The following is a 24,621-nucleotide window of genomic DNA, read 5'->3' on the forward strand; positions in this document are numbered from 1 at the left end:
TACTGCTGTTTAAGTAAGGGCCAAGGAGCAGCACCTAGCCCCAAGAGTACATGATGTTGACTGATGTCTGTCTACACTGCTTAGCACTAGCCCCTCTAAAGCAGATTTGTTTTGAAGAGTGCTATTTTAGTAGCACAAAACTGAGCTAGAGATCAAGATAAAAAGTGGTGTGGATCATCAGGGCAGAGTGCTCAACACACTCCCTGGCTCCATTTAGCAATGGAGATAAGCCCAGAGGATGCATGTTCATTGAGAGAAACCTAGCTAAGGCAAACACAGTTTCACTGAGACAGCTCAGGCTAGATATACAACTGATTGCTGTTCTATGGGAAGCTATGAAACCAGTCATTCATTGTTGTGGGCAGGAGAGAGCAGCATAGGTATCTCTCTTGAGTCCACTTTTGTTCAGTGGTTCTATTAGTGACCTGGATAATGAAATAGCAAGACTGCGTATTAAATTTGCAGGAGATACAAGGCTGGGAGCGATTGCAAGTACACTGGAGACAGAACTAGAATTCAGACAGATCTTGATGAACTGGGAAATTGGTCTGGAAAAATATAAAAATTAGTATGGGTAAGTGCAAGAAAATGGTTAATATAAATAGCCAAATACAAAAGTACTGGGTTATCTAACAATTGGCTACATTCTTCAGAAGAGGATTGTGAGGTTATTGTGCATCCCAAGATTGACATTAGCTACCTTTCTAATCCTGTTGTGAAAAGCCAAATGCCATATGCTGAGATTGTTGAATACAGGTTTGGAAACCGTATTTGAGAAGACTATGGACAAACGTTGGAGAGTCCGAAGGATAACAGCAGATATTGTTAGAGAAACTGTTAGAGAAAATGAGTTTTCTGGGCGATGTTGAAAGCATCGGGGTTGTTAAGTTGTAAAAAGATAAGGGTACTGGTGGGGAAAGCAATGATAAAACTTCAGGTAGGTTATAGACTGGAGCAAAGATGAAGGTAATAACCTATTATCCATGTTCCTAATAGACTGGAAAAGAAGATATGGGCTTAAACTGCAGCAGGAAACTCAACCTAGGTTTCAAGGAAGCTTTCTAACAGTAAAATTAGTTAAGCAATGGAATAGATCTTGCAGCCTAGGGAGTTGCAAAATCTCCATTTATTGTAAGTCTTCAAAATCACATTGGACAAACATCTGCCTGAAATTGTGTAGATATAGTTGAACCTGGTTTAAAGAAGGAGGATAGACTTGGGTGAACTCTCAAGGTCCTTTCAGCCCTTTTTTTGAGATGGTTCTTTGGCCATATTTTATGCGTAAATTCATAGTGAAAACACACGACACTCTAGGTAGTATATATATGTATTTTTAATCTACAAGGTGAGGCTGACAACATACAGATAGCCAACTCATACACACACACCACAAACCTTAGGTGTTTCTTGCTTTTCACTCTTGTCTTAAGTCTCCATATGAATTTCTCAGTTTACCTCCAAGCTCCCTCACAACGTGCAGAGAATGGGGAGACAGAGATCTTCAGTGTACCTGTTTTACATCAGAAATAGTGTAGACAAAGTTGTAGGCAAGGTACAGGCTTGCTTTGAGTGAATAATCTTTCAGTGCATAGTAAATGTTGCCTTACGTTACATTCCTGCTTGGGAAACTCCCTGATTGCTTGGAAAACCCTTACAAACATTTTTCTTCTAACACAACCTTTTTGAATTTTTCCCAGGCTGCGTTAAAAAACACAACAAACAAACAAACAAAAGAAAACCTAGCCCAAGGTCTCAGAGTTTGTGCACATTGCCTACCTAATTTCTTTCTAAAGGAATCAGAAATGCCAGGAGATGGCATACTGTTTCAAAGCACACAAAGCAAAGCTCGCCAGTAGAGCTGAAGTGGCATCAGAGGAAAGTGATGCTCCCTGCAGTGGCTGTTCCTCAGCATCTCTTGCTGTTGCCTGGTTTGAGAAGTAGATTGACTGCACGCTGATAAAGGACTTTGATTTCATTTTATTCTTCACAGCCCTTGCTGGCTTTTTAGAGACTTGGCCCTGTCTGTGCTTCTTTGACAGGGAGCTAAAGACAGAAGAAAAATTAACCCACCATCTATGAGCTGAATAGAAAAAAAGCAGCTAGGAAAAAAATCCCTTGAAAAAGCATGTTACTGCTTTTGGGATAAAACAGCGGTATATGTTTCATACTGGCACATGCAAAACCCAATATGTGACAAGGTGACATTCTTTTAAAATATTTCTTATTTCAATTGTTTAATCTTCTCTTTGCTGACAAAGCTCTCTTTTTTCTTCTTGCGTAATGAAAATCTCTGGCATGTTAGTCTAATTGAAATGACAGGCAAAAGTTGAAAGTAAAATTGATTCTTTGTCACTGGAGCATCCCCAAGTGTTTAAAAGGGAATGTTAGCTGAGGAAACAGAAGGTGTATGTTAACCAGTTAGAAACCAAAATCCTTTGCTATAGCAGTTTGTTTTAAGAAAGTAAGAATCATTACTTTAGTGAAGACTCATTTACCAGATTAAATTAATAAATTAATTCCATGAATTATTGAATTTATATTTGGAATAGCCCCAGTTGCAAATGTGTGAATGATGCTGGTTCTCTGTTGGTGAAAGAAAAGAATTGAATACAGGCATTTTAAAAGGCATTAGAGAAACTAATTCTGTGGTTATGTCATCTTTGGAGCTCCAGGGAGAGAAAGCTCCTCTGTTTTGAGACAATTTTGCCTGCTTTTCTAGCTGACCACATTGCAACCAGAGCAATTTTGGAGGGTTGTTTCAGTTCTTTTGTCTTTAGCTTCTATCCCTCAGAGCAGGAGCACCTAGTGCCAGTGCTGTATCTCCAAGGATGAGGTTTTCCTTTTCCTTTTAGCTGCTGCTCATCTTATCCCAAACATAAAATCTCTAAACAGATTGCTCTGAGCTGTTTAGCAATTGTTTGCAGGGTGTATATCAGTCTGACTGTCCCAGCCTCTGTCATGACAGAGGGGAGCAGAGCAGCAAGGCATTTCAAGCACGAGATCTGCAGTATGAGCAGTGGCTTCTAAAGGCAGCCATATGTCCCTTTCATAAACCATGGGAGTCATGGAAAAAACAGCGTAAATTCAAACGGACTGATGGTTGCTGGAATGAAAGTTTAGCAACGAGGAAGTCTGTAATGGTTAGCTGTTCCTAAATGTTGTATCTACATCCCATGTTAATACTTGGTTTAGAAGTAGCTTGTGCTATAAAGCTGCATTAATGAGTGAAGCCTAAGTGTCAGAGACAGCCTATCCTGTTTGACTTTCAAATTAACCCTAGAAAATGCTGCCTCATGAATATTGAAATTCAGCCTCCTGTGCCATGATCAATACATTAATTTTTATATATGACCTCACAAAGATCCAGCCCTGTCAAGCCATGGGCATTTGTCCAATATTCTTGTGTAAATGTCAAGACAGATGGTTCTCAAAACCTGCTGTAATATTTCACATAATGATAGAAGTGTCTGCCCGCATTGGCCTCTTCATATCAGAAGTGGAAACCCAGGCAAACGCCTGCTAAATGGGACAAACGCATTTGGCATTTTGACAGGAGCAATGAGATTGGCTACAAAGTGTGGCAAGGTCCCTATTTGGGTTTGTGTTGAGCCTGGTTAACTGTTAGCTGGAGCAAACCAGTATCCCCAGCAAAGTTAGTCTCCATAAAGGAAACAGGATGTGTTCCTTGTACAAGCAAATAGAGGCACACGTATGTATAAAAGCCAGGGAGTTAAGTATTTTAGTTAACAAGCACATTAACTTCAGATGTATTCAGCACTGACAGCTATTGACATTTCTACATTTGGTGGGGAAACAGGTATGTCAAGGGCATGATTCATCCCACTGCAATATATGTGTCTGAAATAGGCCAGAAGAACCTCGCCTTAGAAGTTGCCTTTTCTTTGCGTGGTCTCTGAAGGGACTCATAGTGACTGGCTTACGTTCAGATGTCTTCACTCTAGGTTTCAAAAGTGAGATGAAATGAACTCCCCTCTTCTCCTGACTATAGGAGATGCCAGCTCAAGAACAGAGAAATGCAGTGACCTATTCAGTAGCTGAAACTGGCTACCAGTTCACACTGGAGAGACATTTAATGATACCTCATAAACATCCTTATTTATTTGAAATTCACTTTGAAGGAGTATATATTCTAATGCTTTCAGGTCAACCTACCTTTTGAAATGCTAATCAGATGAAATTGGCCCTTACTACCAGCAGATATTTGTATATCAAAGAGATTCCTTGCACACCTTCTGTCATCCTGAATCAAGTTGAGATTACACTGATGCATTATTTTTAATGCTGATTCCTAGTAAAATCTTCTTTTCTCTGTCATTAATGTTCTAATTATTTTTAACCAAGTGTTAGTTAGCCATTGCTATGCTCAGTATTGCACAGGGACATGAGCCTTTATTATTCGTTCTCATGGTTCATTACCCAGCTATTTTTACGTACTAGAATCACAAAGCCTGTGTTGGAAATAAAACTGGCTACGCTGAGCATTGTAATACTGCTCAGGGCTGACGAGGTTTCCCATCTCCTCTACCAAGGAGTAGAGCTTCCTGTGGAGGATGTGCTGTGGTGCACAAAGCCCACGTCCCCTGGAGGAATCTATATATTCCACCGTGCCTTTCCTCGCACAGGTCACTTCAAGCAGACTCCAGAACATCTCACCGACAAGCAAGTACTGCTGAGCAGCCGGTTGGCTTTGCTGCAGCCCACGTCTGAGGCACTTGAGTGGCAGTGCAAGAGTAGCCTGGACTGACATTTCTTCCAGCACTTGTCCTTTCCTGCTAATGCAGTTAAATAGCTGAGATGACCTTCTGCTGGGAATCTTTGAACGGAAGTAATTTTATGATTAAACAAAACTAGACTTGGGGGAAGTTTGAACAGTCTGTTACAGAATACAGTTTTATTTCTCGATTCACTGAAGGAATAAGTCACCAAACCCAGGGATAAGGAACACCAGCACAGGGATTCTAGGTGAACAAAGACATATCTCGAGTAGTAAACTCCAGATTTCCCAGCAGACGCAGGACTGAATCCTCTGTTGGGAAAGTTTTGCATAAAACAAAATTGGTTTGTCAGAACTATTGGTGGTAAAAATTTGTCAGGTATGTTCACTCGAATTACTTTTCCAAATAAATAATGTCTGTAAAAATAAACAGACACATAAAATCCTAAACTGGATAAAAACAATTTGTAAACAAAATATAGGCCCAAATTCACTGAATAGAAATTGATTGCAACAAGTTATTGTGTCTGCTCTGTTTATTGCCATTTGCCATCTGTTTGAAGCAATTGACACTCATGCAAAGTACCCTGAAATAAGTCTTTGTAGCACTCAGCTTAGTAGATTTTCTCCAAATACGGTTTATTTTAGTCTGGAAACATTTGTCTCTCCCACCACAGGTAATCAGCGAGTTTGAAGCCTCTCCCGACTCATTTTCCTACAGAATCCCCAACCTGAGCCGGAATCGCCAGTACAGCGTCTGGGTGGTAGCAGTGACTGCTGCAGGAAGAGGCAACAGCAGTGAGATTATCACTGTGGAACCGCTAGCAAAAGGTATGGTGACAGTGCTTTTTAAAGCAATCCAGAACTTTACAATGCTAATTACTGTTATAATTGTCACGTGGCTTCTTTATGCCTCATTGCTTACTGAGAGTGGGATTTGTCAGGAGTAACTTCAGTTCTCTCCAAAAGTTAGGTGACAACTCTCAGCTAATTGCCCAAGCTTTTGCTGTAGTCAGCAGAGAGAGAATGACGTGCTCCTCTAGGGGGTAATTCATCCCACCTACCTTAGAAGGAAATAAATTGCTTTTTGGAGCAATTTTTATCTTCTTTTGTTGGGTACAGAGGTTTTGCAGATGATCGCACTCCCCTTCTGAATATGTCTCTTTTTTTTTCTTGCCATACAAGATAACTTCTTTATCGTTCTCCTCCTTACTAACTAATATCTCTTGTGTACTCCACAAGTACTGTCTTCTGTATAAAGTGGTCTGATTAACATATCTAAACTCTGAACAATTGTTCTCAACTTGCATTAGCTTTGAAGTTTGCTGCTTCTATTTCAGTTATGAAGAAGGGATAATGTGCCTCAAGTCCTACATATTTTTTCCCAGTTGTATTAGTTGTTCTATTAAAAGATATCGCTTGGGCCCCAGGAATTCTGCCTTACCTGTAGTGAGACGTGATGCTTTCAACACTAGAGCACCTTAGCTTGGAAATAGAGACCTAACATTTTAGACAGCAAGGTGAGAAGAGTCCCACCAGTACTTAATCTCTACACGGGGTCTTCAGGCTGTTTTTTTTTGTTTTTCCACTCAAACTGGTAACATCACAGAATGTGCCAATATGAGCAGTGCATTGCACAGGACTCTAGAGTTGCAAGGGTAGATGCAATTAAATGGCTTCACAGTTTTACAAGCCTGCTAATCCTTCAGTCATGTGGCTAATGATGTAGTAATGTAAAATAAAGTATCTAGGGCTTTTCGATTACATACTTTCTAAAAAAGCTGTGCAGAACTTCAGCCAAATCCCACCAAAATGAAAGCACTTTCTGCATGGAAGAGCATATACCGTCACCATAGGGAAGCTTGCTGTTCCTACCTACCTAGGTGGTAGAAAATGAGTTTTATGATGGCAGATTAACTATCAGAGCTATTGTCATGGATGGCAGTGATGGTGTTTGGAAGGTACTATTTCAACACATGACATAGCTTCCTAATACATAGAAGTTGCAAAGAGGGTTCCTCAGGCTTGTGACGGGAACTTGCATGTCTTTTTTTTGTCCCTCTCTAGGCTAAATTTTTTATCATATGAGATGGATATTTTTCAACACTTTTGTGAGAAACCTGTAGTAACTACTGTGTTACTAACGTGGATCACAATGGAATATTTAACAGTGTAAATGTGGGGAGGGTCTAGCAAGGTAAAGAAGCCTAAGTTGGAACAAGCAGGGAAATGCTTACTCCCCATACCATTGTTTACAGGGGTTTTTTTTCTGTCAACAGAGAAGAGTCACCTCTACTTTCTGCTTCTTTCTAGCATTTTTTGTAGAGTCTTTCAGAACTTTTCTTTTAGTAGCTACACAGTGTTGAAGGAGTGACCTGAAGCATGGCTGAAAGGCTATGAAAAGTCTGAAGGATCTGAAAAATATGGAGCTTTTCCATTTTTTAATTTCTCGTAGGATAACTGCATACTGTATTATGAACATTGGTAAGACCAGAGTTGAGATCTTAGAAGGTGGATGAAGGCTGTAAAGGACATCTGTGAAGGAAGATTTTAACACCCCAGGGAAACAGGGCAAAGGTTTCAGTGTGCGCCTCCTTTTAGGCCAGCTGTTACCTGCGTGCAATGATGAAAAGAAAAAAAGGAAACAAAAAAAGGCACAAAACCAGATGCTTGAATAAGTGCAAAACCAATTTGACAACAGCGTGGTGCAATACCAATAGATTGAGGATGAAGGCAAACACAGGGACCCCTGCACATAATGGACTAGAAGCTCTCTTTCTCCTATGCATTTAAAAAAGAGGGAAGTGTTCAGGCAAGGTGAACACAGAAAAACGCAGGGTTTGCAGGTACCAAGATTCATAATGCCTAGTTATGAGGAAATGTAGTATGTGATTGCTCTTGGTTTGCCAAAAAATAGAGAAGTTACAAATTGACCCACATGTACTTTAACTGAACAAGCTTACCAGAAACTGGAATTAATTCTGCTCCCCCAGATCTTATTTAACGTGATACATGATGACAAGTAAGTGAACTTAAAAATAGCTTGTAAGAAAAGACAAGGGGACTTTAAGGAAAAATAATTAATTGCTTCAATATAGACAAGTCAGTGTGAACGAGACTTTATTTTGAAGGATGGTAGAATGCATCCAGTCAATATTAGAGCTAGTAGTGATACTCCAATATAAAGTCTGCATTGGATGATGCTCAGGACAAGCCTCTCCTACATGCACTTAGAACTGAAAAGTGATGAATAATCCACTTATGGAGGTTGAAATGCACACTAGGAATAGATATCCATTTTATGAGCTTTGAATATAGCCAGGTTAGAAATTATTGTATCATGTACAAGATTGCCTGTATGAATGCATCACTGGGCATTTTAGAGAGCTGGGAGAAAGCAGTAATCAGTGATAAGGGCAGCGGACACACAGTGAAGAAGAATGCGCAGAGCAAATAGCCTTGAAGACCTTTCTCACCACCCAGTACATCTGAAGCAAGTAACACATCACAGGGTTAGAAGCAGTTATAGCCTGATTTTGCCACAAGTTCCCAGTGGAAGAACATCCTACGGGCCATTATTGTGAAGTTGTTTGCTTCCTTTTTTTCCCCACTTATTCCACAGTAACTGTCCAAGTAATGATACCATCATGATAGCTAATGAGAGTTAACTTTGCATTGAATTATGTCAACTTAATTACAACCCCTTTAAGAACCCCTTTGAGAACAATGAGAATGTCTAGATAGGTGTTTGATGTGAAATGTATGTTCCAATTTAAATGAAAGCTTAATTCAAGTTAACATTTCTTTCACTAGTGTCTCTGTTTCTCAGAACAGATTGTTACTCTCTCTAATTAACTGACAAAAATAAGAAAAACCCCCCAACAAACAGAAAATAATCACGGCAATGAAAGTTCAGTCTCCACACAAGCAGGCTATGCCCCCCCCCCCTCAAATTACACTTCATTGCTGTCTTGAAAGTTGTGAGTTTAGCCTACCAAATATATTTAAGACAGAAAACCTTGCATACACCTTGTTCCTTTTTTTTCCTAACCATGACTGATGGAGAATGGCATTTGCCAGCAACATGACCATAACAGATCTAGACCCATGGCAATGTGATCCTCTGGGGAGAACTCTCACTTTAATGTTGAGTTTCCCCTGTACTTGTAGACTACCTGAGCATTAATGTTGAACAGATTTGCCTCCTAGCCTATGTTGCTTTGTGTGTTTAATGGTTTTAAACATATGGGGCTCGCATGATAGTACACACACGCACCATTGGTCTGTTTCTTTAATCGTTCTTCTTACTGGAATACACAGGATATTCTTCTGTGAGAAAGTAAAGGAAAGAAACTCCTCACCCAGGGTATTCACTGATGGCTCTTGTATTTGGGTTAAGCTGGGCTGCAGTGAACCGTTATAGCTCTTGTTCAGCTTCTGTATACAGTTTGCCTTTAAAATTTGGTTGTGTCCTCTAGAGAAGAAGAAAAGCGTGTTACAGACTCTTGCAAAGAATATCTGCTTGTTTCTTATTCTATGATGGCAAGTGTAGGTAATAGGATACATAATTTAAACAAACAATCACGCAGAAAGCCGCCTTTGTGTAAGAGAGTGCACTGTTCTGTGAAGGCACCTCTTTATCTTTAGATAATGGTTGGGTAATTTGCAAAAAATAGGAACAGATCCAATCCACAGTCCAAATCCAGGGCCATGCCATTTTATGTAAGGCTGGTGAGTAGTTGGTGAGCATTTGGGTAGCTTCAATAACAAAGTGGTAAGCCCCGCAGCTGAATTGCCCACATGCTGGGTAAAGCTCCCTTGGGTCAAAAGGGAGAAGTCTGTGAGATTCAAGGTATTTTAACCTCATGAATGTCTGCTAGTCTTTCAGACCTATTGCTTTCATGTGAATTTCACTAGACACTTATTTTACTTCTAGTTTTCTTTTGTTTGTATACCCGTTAACAGTCTCAGAACATTATTAGGAGTTAAGCTATAAAGAAAATTGGAGCTAAGAATTTTCATGCTGCTTTACCATGTCTTTTAAACACACCCAGTACATGAAAGGAATATAATAATGTATAGAAAGCTGTGTGTACTTTCACAAAAATAGCGTGGTATGCTTTTGTAATGTGCACTTCTGGGTTATGGTCTGTGATCTTACTGCTGGCTTAGGCTTCTCTGATGTTTGTGTTACTTACACACATCGCTACAAAATGGGGGACACAGGGTATTGAAAACCAGGAGCTACAACACAAATGATGTGCTTTGGAGATCTGGTATCCAACCTATGACTTAAGGAAGAATTCACTGTTGAAATAACTATTAAAAATAAAGGAATATCACAGAAAGTTTTCTAACGGTAGTGCCATGTCATGCTGAAAGCTTCAACAGGATTCCTGCATTGCATATGCTTTGTCCTAAAGTAACTGGCAGCAACTGGAAATAGCTGGATATTTTGAGAAACACTGGAGAGGTGGGAAAGCTGGGGAGAGAGGGATTAATAGTTCATTTTAAATGAGCTTTCAGGCTTCATGTTACAGGGGGAATTTTGCATGGAACAGGAATTCAAGTTTCTAACCACCATTGCTGAGAACGCACTGCAGCTAATAGGAGCAGTCCAGATGCTTACAGATGTGTTTTCTAGATATTCACAGCTGACAGCATCTCCTGCTGCTTTTTAAAGATGGCATGAGTACCTTTAGGCATCTCCTGCAACGAAAACCTGGCATCACTGGAGACAAATGAACCTTCTAACACTAACTTCAGTGGAGTCAGCATTTCACACCATGTCTGTGGATAGACAGCATTTTTCTGTTTCAGTTAACTTGGTTAATTAGCCCATGGCTTGTGGCAGTATAGGCCTGTGTAAAACTTTTCTAGAAGATATGGCCTTAGGAGTGCCACGGTGGAAAACTAGGCTGTATCATGAGACTTACTGACTGACCAGTGTCTCTGCATCACACGCTGCAGCACCCCTTCTGCCAGGGCTAACCGTCAGAGCTGCCAGAAGGAGGGAGCCAGGGGTCTTCAGCTGCAGTTTAGCCAGGACGGGATACGTCCATGCTTGGCTGTTAGGAAAGTAATTTTGTCCCATTACCTACCCTTGACTGTGTCCATTACCCTAAATCTTTAAACAGATACCTCTTGTGTTTTCAGTTAAAATTTTGACCAGAGAAAAATCTCTGGAGAAGCTTAGTCTTCAGCAACACTTGAAGAGAAATAGGCAACACAGTCCAAACTGATCATATAATCTATGAAGTCTTTTCTTTTATGGATATCTCTATTCCTACTGCAGCCTACTCAAGTAATTTCCCGTAACTCTTCAAGGGCTGTTCTTTTATGCATGATTTTTTTTTTAGATGAACTGTCACAATTATATTTGATGCTGGCTCTCATTTTCATGTTGTTGTAATTGGTGCAAAATGGATTATTAAGTATAAATTCTGATCAGCGTGCACGACTGAAGTAGACCAGGATTAAAAATACAGTATTTCGTATATCTGTATTCAGTATGTGCCTTCGAAAACTATATTTAGAGGCCAACAAGAGGTCTATTTCTATCAAGGGTCATTTTTCAGTAATAACATAGAATGGAGCTCTAATGCAACTCTAGTGTTCCTGTATATTATAAACTGAAACTACAGGAGTGACATTTTTGTTGATATATTTAGGTGATATGAGAGCTGACACAAATTAAACTGACTTAAGAGTTTTTTCATGTTTGTGGGCTTCAGATAGACTCTTTGCAATGTACTAACATGTTCATACATGAAGGTTTATTTTGCTTAATACCATAGCTGTTGTAACAGTGATGCACCGATAATTTAGCTTTTGTAAGATGCTCGTCTACTGTGGACACTTCCTGCTGGAAGTCTGAAGAGAAACATCCCTTTGACACACTTTTCATCCGTAATTTTTACCATGAAATATATAAAGATCAGTAGATGATCAATAACTGGTTTTGCTCTTTTTCTCCACAAGGACACTTCCAGTCCTCTGCCTCATCTCTTTTAGTTACTTGTCTTCCAGATACTAAAACTATAATACTTATGCTTGAATAAATAGCTGATATTATGAGTTAAAAGGAATTAGTTTCCTAAAAACACAGCTTGAAACATAGTGGTTTGGTTTTCCACATTTAATTCTGGATGTCTGTGTTTCCCTTCCAAGGGCTGTATGAATGAACACCTCATTTCAGTCTTTATTGCTTTCTCTTCCTCAGCTCCTGCCAGGATTTTGACATTCAGTGGCACAGTGACAACTCCCTGGATGAAGGACATTGTCCTCCCTTGCAAAGCTGTGGGAGACCCAGCTCCGACAGTCAAATGGATGAAGGATAGGTAACCAGCAACTAAATGTATAGCTCAAATAAAGCCCATTTCCTTAAAATCCTGAGGGTTGCGATGCGGGTGATCCTGGTTGACCGTGTCAGGAGAGAGAAGGGCTGTTTGCAGGGACTGCAGACACTCACAGTAGATGAGGAGTTCAGAAATTCCTTTAACTAAAACTAATTGGCTGTGATGATTAGAAGGTATCAAAAGGGAGGAAAAGTTAAGAAGACGGCATAAAGGTAAACATTCAAAATGTAAAACCTAAGAGTCTTTTCTGTTTTAACTTCAGGCGCACAGAATAGTTTAAGTCTGACAAAGCAAAACGTCTGATGCATTGAATCGTGCTGTGGAGTGCAGTGTACGTGTTTTGCACGGATCTTGTTTTCCGTTATTCTGTTTTGATCTTTAGTTTCACAGAGGCACCTGGAAACACACACAGACAGTATTTTTCATCCAAGCACTGTAAGCAGTGATACTGCAGTGCTGTGAATCCATCTTGTGCATTGATACAAATAGCTATTATTTTATAAAGATGGACTTTGTAGCCAGGAACTGCCTTTTACTCTTATTTTGTCATTTTTATGAAATAGCAGATAGTTAAGGAAGGAATGAATTTCCATTTTCACTCAAATTTAGGCCAAGATATGTGTGTTCTTTAAGCAAATGGCAGGTGTTTCCCAACAGAAAATATTCCTTTGCTGTCTTTATTAAAGAGGACACCCCCTCCCTTTTTCTTTCTTTCCATTCTTAGTTGCTTCAAAAAAAAATCCAATTCCGTGTAATTTTGATTGTAACTTCTTTAATGTATGCACTTTGTTTCCTGTGAGGTAGTAACGGGACACCCAGTCTAGTGATGATTGATGGGCGACGAAGCATCTTTGGCAATGGCAGCTTTGTCATCCGTACTGTGAAAGCAGAGGACTCTGGATACTACAGTTGTGTGGCCAGTAACAACTGGGGATCAGATGAAATAATTTTGAATTTGCAGGTGCAAGGTAAGACTATTGGACCTATCTCATAATTGTTATCACATCTATTAACTGCTATGTGCTGTTAATGCATAGGTATCTCTGTTTGCAGGTCTATGTAAAATATTGGTATTAATGTGTATTAATATAAACTTCATTCTTCCAAATTAATAAATAAAATATCATGCTGGTCATTATGACTCAGCCATCAACATTTTATGTTGCAGCAAATGATTTGCTTTTCGTGGAACAAGTCACACACTGGCAGTTAAGTCTCTATGTAAGCTTTTGTAGGATTGACAACTGAGTGTTTGCATTCAGTTATTTTCTATTTCTTCACACAGAAAATATCAACTTCTGCCTTCTCCTTACAAATATTACATGTATCATTTAAATATTGCAAAATTCATAAAGAGCTGAAGGCCTTTACTTTAGCTTCGGAAAAGCTATCAACAGAAATTTGCCTCTGTACTGAGACCTCGGACAAAAACTTCATTATGCAAGCGCAGAATTTTATTGATGGTGAATATGAGGAAGCATTTAAAATGAAACGTCATTACACCTTCAACTAGTGTATCTTACCAGCTACTTTTTGTATGCATGTTGAAATGTATATAATGTATCCATTATGGTGTTAATATGTATAAAAGCAATGACGATATAGGAATACACATTAAGAGTAATGTGAAGTAGAGTGTATGCATTCACATACCCAGAATGCACTATGCAGGAGATTTTCTTGCTCACTTACACTGAAGCAGATCCTAAGAGTGCTTCAAATGGCTGCAAATTTTTGTACCAGAGGGAGGCAAATAACTGAGTTGTGAATATGGGCCATGCTGTGGCCAGGCACTCTCCTGTCCCTCGAAATGCAATCTAAATTTCTAGTGCAAACACATGAGAACACAGAAAGAGATTGTTTCAACCGCAACGCAACTCTGCATAAAACATTCCCCTAAGCCTTGAAACAAATGCTGTAGCATATATCAAGTTACATACAATCCAACAGAGCATAGAGATGCTCTTCTGCAGTGTTTGAAGCATGACCACAACAGGAATTAGGGAGAAAAAACACTGCCAAATGGAAACCTCATATTTGTATTTCACTAAGTACTTTCGTAACTGCATATCATTGCTGTTATTGAACCGCAGTAACTCAAAGCAAATCAATATTACTTCCCTGAGGGACAGAGAAAGACTGGTGTTTAATATGTGGGACCCCCATAGGGTGAAGCTGTGACGAAAGGTTATACAATAAACCTTTCACAGTGTACTGTGTGCAGTCTCTCTCCATGGATTCAGCCAAGTCAGTCAGAATAATGGAACAAATCCATCTGACGTAGGGGTTTTTCCTTTCGAATATAAGCTGTCTTTTTTTGTTTGTTTTTTTTTTTGTTTGTTTTCTTCAGCACTGTTTAGCTCTGTGAGGGCAGTAAAATCAAATTCTCTTTGAACCAGTCTGTAGCTGTAAACCAGCAGCCTCCACTTCACATCAGCACTCATTCTTTTGCAATGTGATGACTTGAACATGAACTGCAGCGGGGAGCTTTTCCTGCAGTTTCACTCTGCAGGTAGAGCTACCCCTTAAACATAGGCAAAGCGGGCAACGTCCTCTGGCAGCCGACTGCTGGACACAACAGCGCATTTGTGACTTCTGCCCTGCCTTGCTTACGGGATGCTGTCTGTCGAGCAGTAACTAATGCAGGGAAAGGGCAGCTCCTGCCAGCCGCGGTCACCAACACCACGACCCCCTTCCCACTCTTTCAGCGGCAGTGACCAGAGGAGCTGTCACTACCCTGGTGTCTCTCCTTCCTGGCTTTCCATCCCAGTTTTGCCACTGCTGCTCAGATCTGTTCCCATGATGGACACTGTCCATGCCTCACTCCTTGCTCTTGGGGCAGCAAAGCTAAATTTTATCTACATTTCTGAGGAACTTGGAGTAACCTCTAGTAACACTTCTTCGGAAAATAATCCATAAGACAAGCCAGTCACAGTGCTGCTACACACGGCCAGATCAGTGCAAAGGATTTGAAACAGGATCTTCCCTTTCTCTGCCTTTCAATTTCTGAACCTAGAAGTGCAGATGCCAAGCACGTGGGTGAAGTGTTAGTAAATATTTACCCTTTGGGACTCTAATACTAATTTGACTAGTTATTTGGAATTTTACCTGCCATTCGTCTCTATTTTAGCAAACACTATCCTCCACGGCCTTACTATTTTTGTGCCATGGTTCTGGTTACCTCACTTGTAAAACAGGACTAGATAAATGGTTCAGGCAGAATTCAAAGATAAGCTCTCCAGGCTATAACTAGGATTTGATCATATTGGCTCAGCAGACACCTTTCATACTATAGACTCATAATAGATTTGTCAAGGTGATTTGTCTACTTTGCCACATTCTGCCCCTGGGCATTGAGCTCTGGAAACTCAGCCACCATACACTGGTGCAATTTGGGGTCACTTAGGCTGAGCCTAAACTGTCCCAGTTCCCGGTCCCATTTCCAGTCCTAATTCCCTGCCTCGATTCCCAGTCCCAGTTGTCCCTACCTTGGGCAACTTGTTGGGATATAGCATGGCTCCTTCTCTGCCCTTTTATGATCGATTTTCCTCTGAAGGAAACTTGACACTGGGCAGAGGATGGGACATGAGACCTCTGTCTTATTCCTGTGCTCTGTCAGGAGCCGGTGCTGGGAACCATGAGGTTCTTATGTCCCACGGCTTAGACATAGCCATAATGTTTATGGGGAGCAGCAGAACTGAAGTGTTTCCAGGTTTGTTCAGCCTTTGCTGATAGAGTTGTGTCTTCTTTATGCCAATAGCCTCAGTGAAAGGCGGTGTGCCTCTGGTCACAGATCTACCTCTGCTACCTAGTTAGCATTCAGTTACACTTGCAGAAACTCTTGGTATGCACCAAAAGTTTGTGGGTTTTGTTTTTCTTTTGCCATAATAGAGTGTAAACACATGCATGAGTGGGACACCATTTGCAAGTGGACATCTGTTCCTGCCACTAAAAATTCAGCTTCTCCCTAAAACAGAAATGAAAAATAATGAAAAACAATGAAAAATAATTACTGGGTAGCTTATATGCCATTTAGGTCTGACAGGACAGATACAAAAAAAAATCAGAGAAAAGCAAGGGTTAAAAACTGAAAGACAAAATTGTGTGGAAAATTAAATATAAAAAATGAGAGCTTGTCTGCTCTTGTCTTAACCAAGGATATCAGTTAAACAGACACTTTGACAGAAATCATTTGCATTTTTTGCAACTCAAAACAGTTATTTGATAAATGACTGTTAGAAGGGATTAAGATCATATCTAATTATTTAAGTCTTATTTTCTATTTTTAACCTTTTCCTATCTAGTTCCACCAGACCAGCCAAGACTCACTGTATCCAAAACTACATCTTCCTCTATCACTCTTTCCTGGATACCTGGAGACAATGGTGGCAGTTCTATACGAGGTAATATAATTCAGGTTAATTGCAACTTCTTACTAAATTATCATATGTTGATAGGATAAGTATATAATTATGAATGGCTACAAAAAAGAAAAACAAAGCATTCTGTATTGCTGTCAGTGCTTAATGTGCACTACCACAGTGATAACAGCTTTCAGTAAATTGCAGTTTCTCTTTGTGGTCGTTTAATCACAGATTTAATCACTTTCTTCCAGCGTACCCTCAGCTGTTATGACAGTTAATCTCTCTGATTTTCCAGACATGTAATCTCTACCCATTCATTTTTGAGGGTGCAGGTTCATCATCTGGTCTTTGTTGCTGATTGAAGGGTATTCAGATATGTCTATCCCTTTCTTTTCCATTTGAAGTGATCATAAAAATGGTATTTAAGCAGTTGTAAGGGTAGGCAAAATGAATTGCCTGGTATCTTTTAGTCAGGGGAGAGCTGTATGTCTTCCTGTGTATGGGATTTTTCTAGTTTTATTAGGTCTTTAAAATGACTTGTTATATTACCTGCAAAATTTGTGGTTTGTGTCAGGCTTATCATTGCCATCTGTGCTTTTCCTCCAGGTTATATTTTGCAATACTCGGAAGATAACAGTGAGCAGTGGGGTAGTTTTCCCATTAGCCCTAGTGAGAGGTCCTACCGTTTAGAAACACTGAAATGTGGCACTTGGTACAAGTTTACTCTAACTGCTCAGAATGGAGTGGGGCCAGGACGCATCAGCGAGATCATTGAGGCTAAAACACTTGGAAAAGGTATGTTGATTTCCATCCCCTTAGCTCAGCTAAAGCTGTTGCATCCTGCTGTAGATCTTGGTTTGATGAGAAGACAGATTTGGATATTTTAATATTGTTGGCTTTGAAAATATTTCCAATTGTGTCCATGCTGCAGCAGAAGAGGCTGCTGCTGCAGAACTTGAAGCACATACTGGCTGATGTTCTTTCCTTATTTCCCAAATAATTTTTTTCTAAGATGGGTTGGTAAATATTTGGGAAGAGGATGTCTCCGCTATTATAGGCTATATCAATTCCAACTACTGCTATTGCCATTAGGAAATTGCTTTGCCTCTTGTAAAAATTCAGGTTTTTGTTTGTCTGCAATGTTGAAGAAAGATGGGGAGTATATTTATGGGTAGAGGAAATGGACCCAATGACTCATATCTGCTCCAAGCTGGTATTGCAGGAGCCATTCAAGTAGCGTCCTTTGAAGTGTCAAAAATGTCAAAAATAAAGGAAAAGTTTGCATAAAGCTCTGCAAGGCAAAACAGCAAAAATTTGTGGAATTCTTAGCTAACTCAGAAATGGGTCCCATTGTCCTGGTTGCTGAGGGTAATTCCACGTTGCAAGTATGTGTCAGGATTATGAGCAAATTAAAGACCCTCTCAAAGAGGCACTTCAGAAAAGTTTTACCCCAAAATCAACAAAGTGGAGTAGCTTCACATAATGCTCTAAAGATCACCTCATCTTGCATCTCTTCACCAGTTGTAAGAAATGTTCTGATTTGGTAGCAGTTTCATAATAGAGATGGTTTACTGTGATTGATACATCTGCCCTTCTTTATGCTATTCATCATAACTGTGGTGTTGCAAATCTCCTAAGCATCACAGCAAGGTGGACATTTAATTTGACTCTCAGTGGCATAGGGAAGATCTGATATGCAGCAGGTGTGATTGGTATGACTTGCTGAAGTGCAGGGGAGACTGCAGATCATCTGTGTATATGCTGAGATTATCAGTAGTCAGGGAGAACAAATAATCTGCTGACCTTCAAGAAAGGGACATTTAGAGAAATAGAAGTTGGGTGTTCTAGTTTTCTTTGCATGAAAGGTAGGGTTTACACACGCTTCAGATAAAATCCAAATGGTTCGTGAGAAAGCAGATCTCCCAATCTTTTTATTTTCTCTGGGACTTGATATACATGCCTGGAAACTACCTGTGTTACGTTTACAGGCTAAACCAGGAACCGTGTGATTTAGAATGCTGAGATCATTCTTACTCATGTGACAGCTCCAGAAGCATCTCTGTCCAAAGCTATTAACAGAGACAGTTGAAATAGTTCATAATACACAGCTGGAATCACCAGTTTCTTTTAGGTTTCTGTAGAATTTAGAGAAGAGAGTATATTTCGGTACATCATGTCAAGGCATAAGAATGGCAAAAAGACTCTCCTTTGATAAGTTATCCTTTATTAAGTAGAATAAAAAAGCACATTATAGATGATTTTCATCACATTAGGTGTAACTTACAATAGTAAAAATACTTTGTTTCTGCTAAGCAAATAGCAATAATACTTTTAAGTGCACTACAGTATCATTTAATATGTTACATTTGTTAAAGACCTGTCTTGTCCACCTACTGTCATTATTTCAATTCTAAGGTGCCCTTTTTACTGTCATTACTCCTGTATTACTGTCAAATAAACTTTAATGTATATATCAACAGAAACCAATATTTTATCCCAATGTAGGACAAGTAAATAGAAATGTCATCCCCTTTCTGAGTGGAAACATCTTAACTTTGTTGGATACAAATTTCAAAGTATATATTATTTTCAAGTATATCATGTGCAATAACAACATGTTAATATTTTTTAAAAATTGATTTTTACTTGCAAGTTCTTCAAAATTGTAATTTTCTGTAAATGAAAGTCTCCATACTCTCAAACAAAATTTTGTTCAGTTACACTTCAAAAGAAGATTAGAAAGAAGACTAGAGCACCAGTGGACAATATTCAAGTGTATTTGTCTTCTATGGTATTTCTACATGGTGTTCTGAACCCTTTTTTGCATAGCAGTGAGCAGGGGCATTTACTGATATGAAGCATCTGCACTAGATTTACAAGTCGACTCATGTCAGTCCATGCAAACCGGCAAGTCAGGTCCATGCAGACATGTATGGAAATTTTTTCGCATATGGATTTGAAAATCTAAGTTTATGAGTCTGGCACAAAGTGCGAAAAAAAAACATTTAAGAAAGTGGGGGGAAAATGTTGAATATATAGACATTGAGTTTAAGATGAAGTTAGGATTGTCCTAGAAATTATTCTCTTAATTTTATATTTTCAAGAGTCCTCTGTCAGTAATACTTAAGCATTTCACTTGAAATTGCTTCATTGCTTCTAGAACCACAGTTTTCAAAGGAACAAGAACTCTTTGCTAGTATCAACACCACAAGAGTGAGACTGAACCTGATAGGCTGGAATGATGGTGGCTGCCCCATCACCTCCTTCACCCTGGAGTACCGGCCATTTGGGACAACAGTCTGGACAACCGCTCAGCGGACATCCCTGTCAAAGTCCTACATACTGTATGACCTCCAGGAGGCAACCTGGTATGAACTGCAAATGAGAGTGTGCAACAGTGCTGGCTGTGCAGAGAAACAAGCCAAATTCGCAACACTTAATTATGATGGCAGTAAGTATATCTTTTTATTTACATGTTGAGATACTGTTTCTACTCTAGTTTCTTACGTGATTTTTTTGCTTGTCTTTCTTTTTTTCACCTATAAAATCCTTTTTGAGTCTGCTAGCCATGCTGACAGAGGGGTAACAGTCTCAAAGACATAAAATGCCTACTGATTTCATGACAAAAGGCTGCCAGGCAGAAAAGAAAAATTGTTTATTTGTCCTCACTGAGAAAAAGCTCTGGCACCAGAGTCAATCAACCATGAGACACGTAACCATAGGACACTAGGTGTCATTAGTTCCAGTGGTCACAGAAGCACTTGCTCATATTTCATGCATCTCTTCCATGAAATTTTTGTCTCCCATACAATTGGTTCCTGCAGCTATTCACAGTACTAACTGTCCTCATTGCTATTCCATGCAATGTCCTTGTGACACAGCTCAAAACCCATTATATGACACAACGGACCAGCTAACTAGCTTGTCTTCTGGGAAAGCCTCGGGACAGTGTCCTCCAAGGGCAAAGCAATGGCAATGCTGTTATCCCTATTTACAGACAGGGGAGAGCGAAACTAATGTCCGTGACAGATGGCCCTGTCATGCCCAGCAGCAGGGCACAGGGGATGAAGGAGTTGTTGCATCCTGCCCTTCTGCCAGGGGTTACTGCCTACCCTGCAAAGGCCAGAAAAAGAGGGCAAGAACAAACATGCCAATTTGTCAGTCACTCCAGCTCCTGTCCCTGGCATGTTTATTGAAAGTGATGGTGGCACATGTGTTGTGCCTCTGCTGGCTCTGTAGTGGGAAATGGCTGTATTTCTGCCAAAATGGCAGTACAGATGGCTCCAGATGGCACTCTCTTGAATTGCTCTAATGTGAATTGCCAGAGCTTTTCTGGAGACATGCAAAATGTTGTTGTGTAGCCAGGGATATTGTGCTGTATTGTGCAACCACTTGGCAATATCTGTACTGTTAAATTAAGCAAGTGGACTAGTGAGCAAGTTCAAACAAGAACTGCTAATTGTCCAGCAACAGCACCCAATTGCTGATTGTTCATAACTCTGTGTTGGTAACACATCTCCCTGCCACAGTTTTGTCCCACACAAACTACCACTCTTCAGGACGATACCCATGTATGGCTGAGGGAAGAGCAAGCAATAGGGACCATTCCCGGTCAGAAGTGTGGGACGTGAATCAGGCAGGGTTTAAACCTCAGCATCTTACACATCCTCTAATGCTATCCCAGTCTTTGCCCTAGGTACTCATCAGTTCTTGCAGGTAATTAACGTCATATACCCTCATGGCTCACCTTTTTGCAAATACAACATCCCCTCATGTTTTTCTGAGACAACATCATTTTCGTGAGCTGTCACGCAGTCCTCATGTTATTTTAGACAGTCTAAAAAATTAAGAGAAAGGTTTTGTCTTAGCAGTTTGGAGGCCTACAGGAACCCAAGACTGAAGCAGTAGTTATACAAATGCTGCCAGGTCTTGCCAGGTAGACTTCAGACCTGTTTTACTGAGCAGTACAGATGTTCTCAATAATTACTGTTTCAAGCATTATGAGTTAATTTATTTCCACTTTACTTAGCCTATCCTGTTCTCTTTCGAGTCTCTTTATGCAGGCAGCATCCAACTTTCAGTGATCTTTTTCTTACATCCACAGTTATTTTTACATATATATGACTGGGGCAAACAGCCTTAAGCCATACTGTAAAATGAGATTATATGAAAATGCAGGTCCAGAGTCTTAAATTCCCACCGATAGCAGTGAAACCAAACATATTCTTACAATGAATTGATTTGAAATGTTTTCAGACTCTGCTTTTCGGTTAGGTGATGATACTTACCTTGGTTTCACATACTGTGACCTGCACACCATTTGATTTTGTGTGTTGCTGTATAGCATCTTTAAAAGTGAGAAAATGAAACAGTAAAAATATTTGTAGTTTTAAATTTCCTGGGCCACTGGTTATGGCCAGCTGGAAAATTTCTCGTTTATGGCATTGATGGTTTTGTTTGTCAGGCATGTGTTGCCAGGACTATATTGTGCCTTAGAGAGGCAGCATGATCTCAAATACTGACCGCAAGGTTAGGAGAGGAAAACATGGATGGAAAAGCAAATTTCAGTTTTCAAATTTTCTGAATTTGTTACATTTGCTGCAGAACTAAAATGTTAAAATAATAATGATTCTTATTAATAATAATTATTATTATTATCAGTATTGAAAAATAAGATACTCTTCATAGAAGAACCATTTCAGTACTTTTTAAGCAAAAGTTGTCCCCACAGAGTCCCAGCTCCCCATTCATTTGTTCCTCAGTAAGCTGCGTAGACTTAAGGCACTTCAGAGTTGGAAAATAGTGTCTGATTAGAAATCAACATTTTCTGTCAATACTTCATTGTATTGCAGAGATTTTTGCTTTCATAGAGAGTGAATTTTTCATTTACAGAAAGCATGCCAGTGCAGTGGAAGCTTCTTGCCAGCTCCACTTTTCAGTGATAACCCTCTGCCATTGATTTGTCTTGTGATGTGAAATTAGTTCCTTCCAGCTTCTAGGGGTCACAGCTGCCCTTAGGATAAAACAGATACAAGGGTAGTACTTTGAAGATTAGATAATACATGTATGAAAGTTCTAGGATACCAAATGCTAAGAACAAGCTTATGAGCTTTAGCAGTCTTAAGATAAAGCCTTCGTAAACTTTGTAGAAATCCTTGAGTTACGTGGTTTTTCAGACATTCTGTTTGGACTGCAGTAGCTGATTGTTATCTCTGATAGAGCTCCTGAGAAATATCATGGCTAAGTATCCTTTACCTTCAATCTCTTCATGGTGAATTAGGTCAAAAGGTTAATGACAGATCTACGTGCAACTTTTTGCTTTCTGTTCAGAGATATTTCAGCTAACCATTTTCAGCTTACAGATTTTATGACCTTCCTGCCCCTTGTTTTTCAGAACATTTGCACTCAATACTTAAGGAGATATTTTTAGCAGTGTGCAGCTGTAGCTTGTAGCGCTGCAAAGGAACTTTCCAACTCAGAGATCAGCTACTCAGTAGCCCTGACATTAAATCAGATCAGCTTGGTAGCTGCTCTAAACTATGCTAATTGATTCTAGCCCACCAGGGAACTTCCTACAGTGAAGAACAGTTAGGACACAGGAAAACACTGTCTCGTCCAAAAGTCACAAGGTGTAATGGGAGACACTCAAAGGGCTGCAACATAGGGGAAACTGGGGTCAGAGACAGTCAAATTACAACTTCTGTGAAGCACTAGTAAAAGCAGGCTAACAAAGGACAATGGTGAAGACCTGGAAACAAAAGCAAACCCACCTCTCAATTTGTCTGGGACTTTGTTCTGAGACAAGCTTTCACTTTTCCATTCCTAGCCAACACCTAGCATGACAACAAATGTAGAAATGGTGTTTTCTCAATGGATAGCAGGTTTGGGTTTTGTTGATTTCTAATACAATTGCTGAATATCCACAAATGGATAATGTGAAGGATATATACACTTGAAGTATGCTTTTTTAATTAAGCTTGTACTGCCTGTAGATAGCATTATAAAGTTCACACTTTACTTGGAAGAGGTATGGAAAATGATAATCATTTACCCAAATACTTGAGGTTTAACTAAAATTAAGGCCACTCTTAATTTGATTTTCATCAAACTATTAAGGACAGCAAGAAATAATTTTAGGTAATCTTAAACCCAACAGTCCTTAGGCAATGGTCTGTGGGACTTGAATTCAGAGGAAAATTTGTACCTTTAGTATTCAGGAGGGTTTAGGAGGATTTAGAGACAGTTAGCAGTATTACCTTCAGGAGCTTGAAGTTCTTTCCATTTCTTCATCTAATAATCTTCGTAGCCTTTAGAGTAGTGCAAAAACTGCATCTCACTTAAGACAAGATGAAAAAATCCTGCGGTGTGTTTATTCCAAGAAATGGAAAATTAGAAAAAGAAGGAAAATTATGGGGAGGAACTGCAATGTAACAGTAGAAAAATATTCAAAATGCAATTGTAAGAAAATAATTTTTCCGAAGTACCTGATATAAGTTTGGATGGTTGGAGCTTTTCTGTTTATCTTCATCCCTTTAGGGAACTACTCTTCTCATTATATGCAACTCAAATAGCTCTTCTGAAAAAAACATGGCTTAAAATTCTACATTTTCACTGTGGTTATGGCACTCACATTGTACTGCATTATATCACTTTTTTTTTTTTGATACTGTATGGTATATAATGAAATATAACTATATCACTCAATGCAGCAATTAAAATGTAAAAAAGGACGTGCCTGTTTTTCTATCTCACCCTCCTATCCTTTTATTGAGTAAGTAGCCACTTTTATGTTTCAGTAGCTGGTTAAAATTTAATAGCTTCCATCGAAAGTCATCACAGTTCACGATACTTGCGTATTCGTACCCATTTCAAACAAATCTGCATTTTATAGCCTCATTTGTGGTTGCATTCAGCAGTTTAATAGTAATCAGGAAATGAGTGAGAAGCCTTCCATGACTAAACAGCCTTCCAAAGAAAGTGCTGCATTCTTTTCACGTCCTTTAGAAGTAAAGAAAAAAAGAATTGAAAAGTTCGAGTTACATATATTACCAGGAAGCCAGGTATATTCAAAATGCAAATATGTCCCAAAATGAAAAAGTGAGCTGCCTGCTGATGCCAGTAGTCTGTAGATTCATTTCCCTCATTTCACTCTCAAAATCTGATT

The 24,621-nt window shown here is 39.4% G+C and overlaps 1 protein-coding gene across 2 annotated transcripts in view; it reads left to right on the forward strand.

Moving 5' to 3' along the window:
- The window catches only part of DSCAM (DS cell adhesion molecule), a 461,329-nt gene that overhangs the window by 394,105 nt on the left and 42,603 nt on the right, over nucleotides 1-24,621 (forward strand). The window contains exons 21-26 of one of the 2 annotated variants that reach the window (XM_063345266.1): nucleotides 5,413-5,566; nucleotides 11,958-12,075; nucleotides 12,898-13,061; nucleotides 16,398-16,496; nucleotides 17,064-17,252; nucleotides 19,618-19,908. In XM_063345266.1, the coding sequence (XP_063201336.1) occupies nucleotides 5,413-5,566; nucleotides 11,958-12,075; nucleotides 12,898-13,061; nucleotides 16,398-16,496; nucleotides 17,064-17,252; nucleotides 19,618-19,908 (1,015 nt within the window). Of the gene's footprint in view, nucleotides 1-5,412; nucleotides 5,567-11,957; nucleotides 12,076-12,893; nucleotides 13,062-16,397; nucleotides 16,497-17,063; nucleotides 17,253-19,617; nucleotides 19,909-24,621 lie in introns of those variants that run through there. The other variant, XM_063345273.1, reaches the window with a different exon arrangement.

Source organism: Chroicocephalus ridibundus, chromosome 1 (assembly GCF_963924245.1).
Source record: "Chroicocephalus ridibundus chromosome 1, bChrRid1.1, whole genome shotgun sequence".
In the NCBI taxonomy this organism is placed as follows: Eukaryota; Metazoa; Chordata; class Aves; order Charadriiformes; family Laridae; genus Chroicocephalus; species Chroicocephalus ridibundus.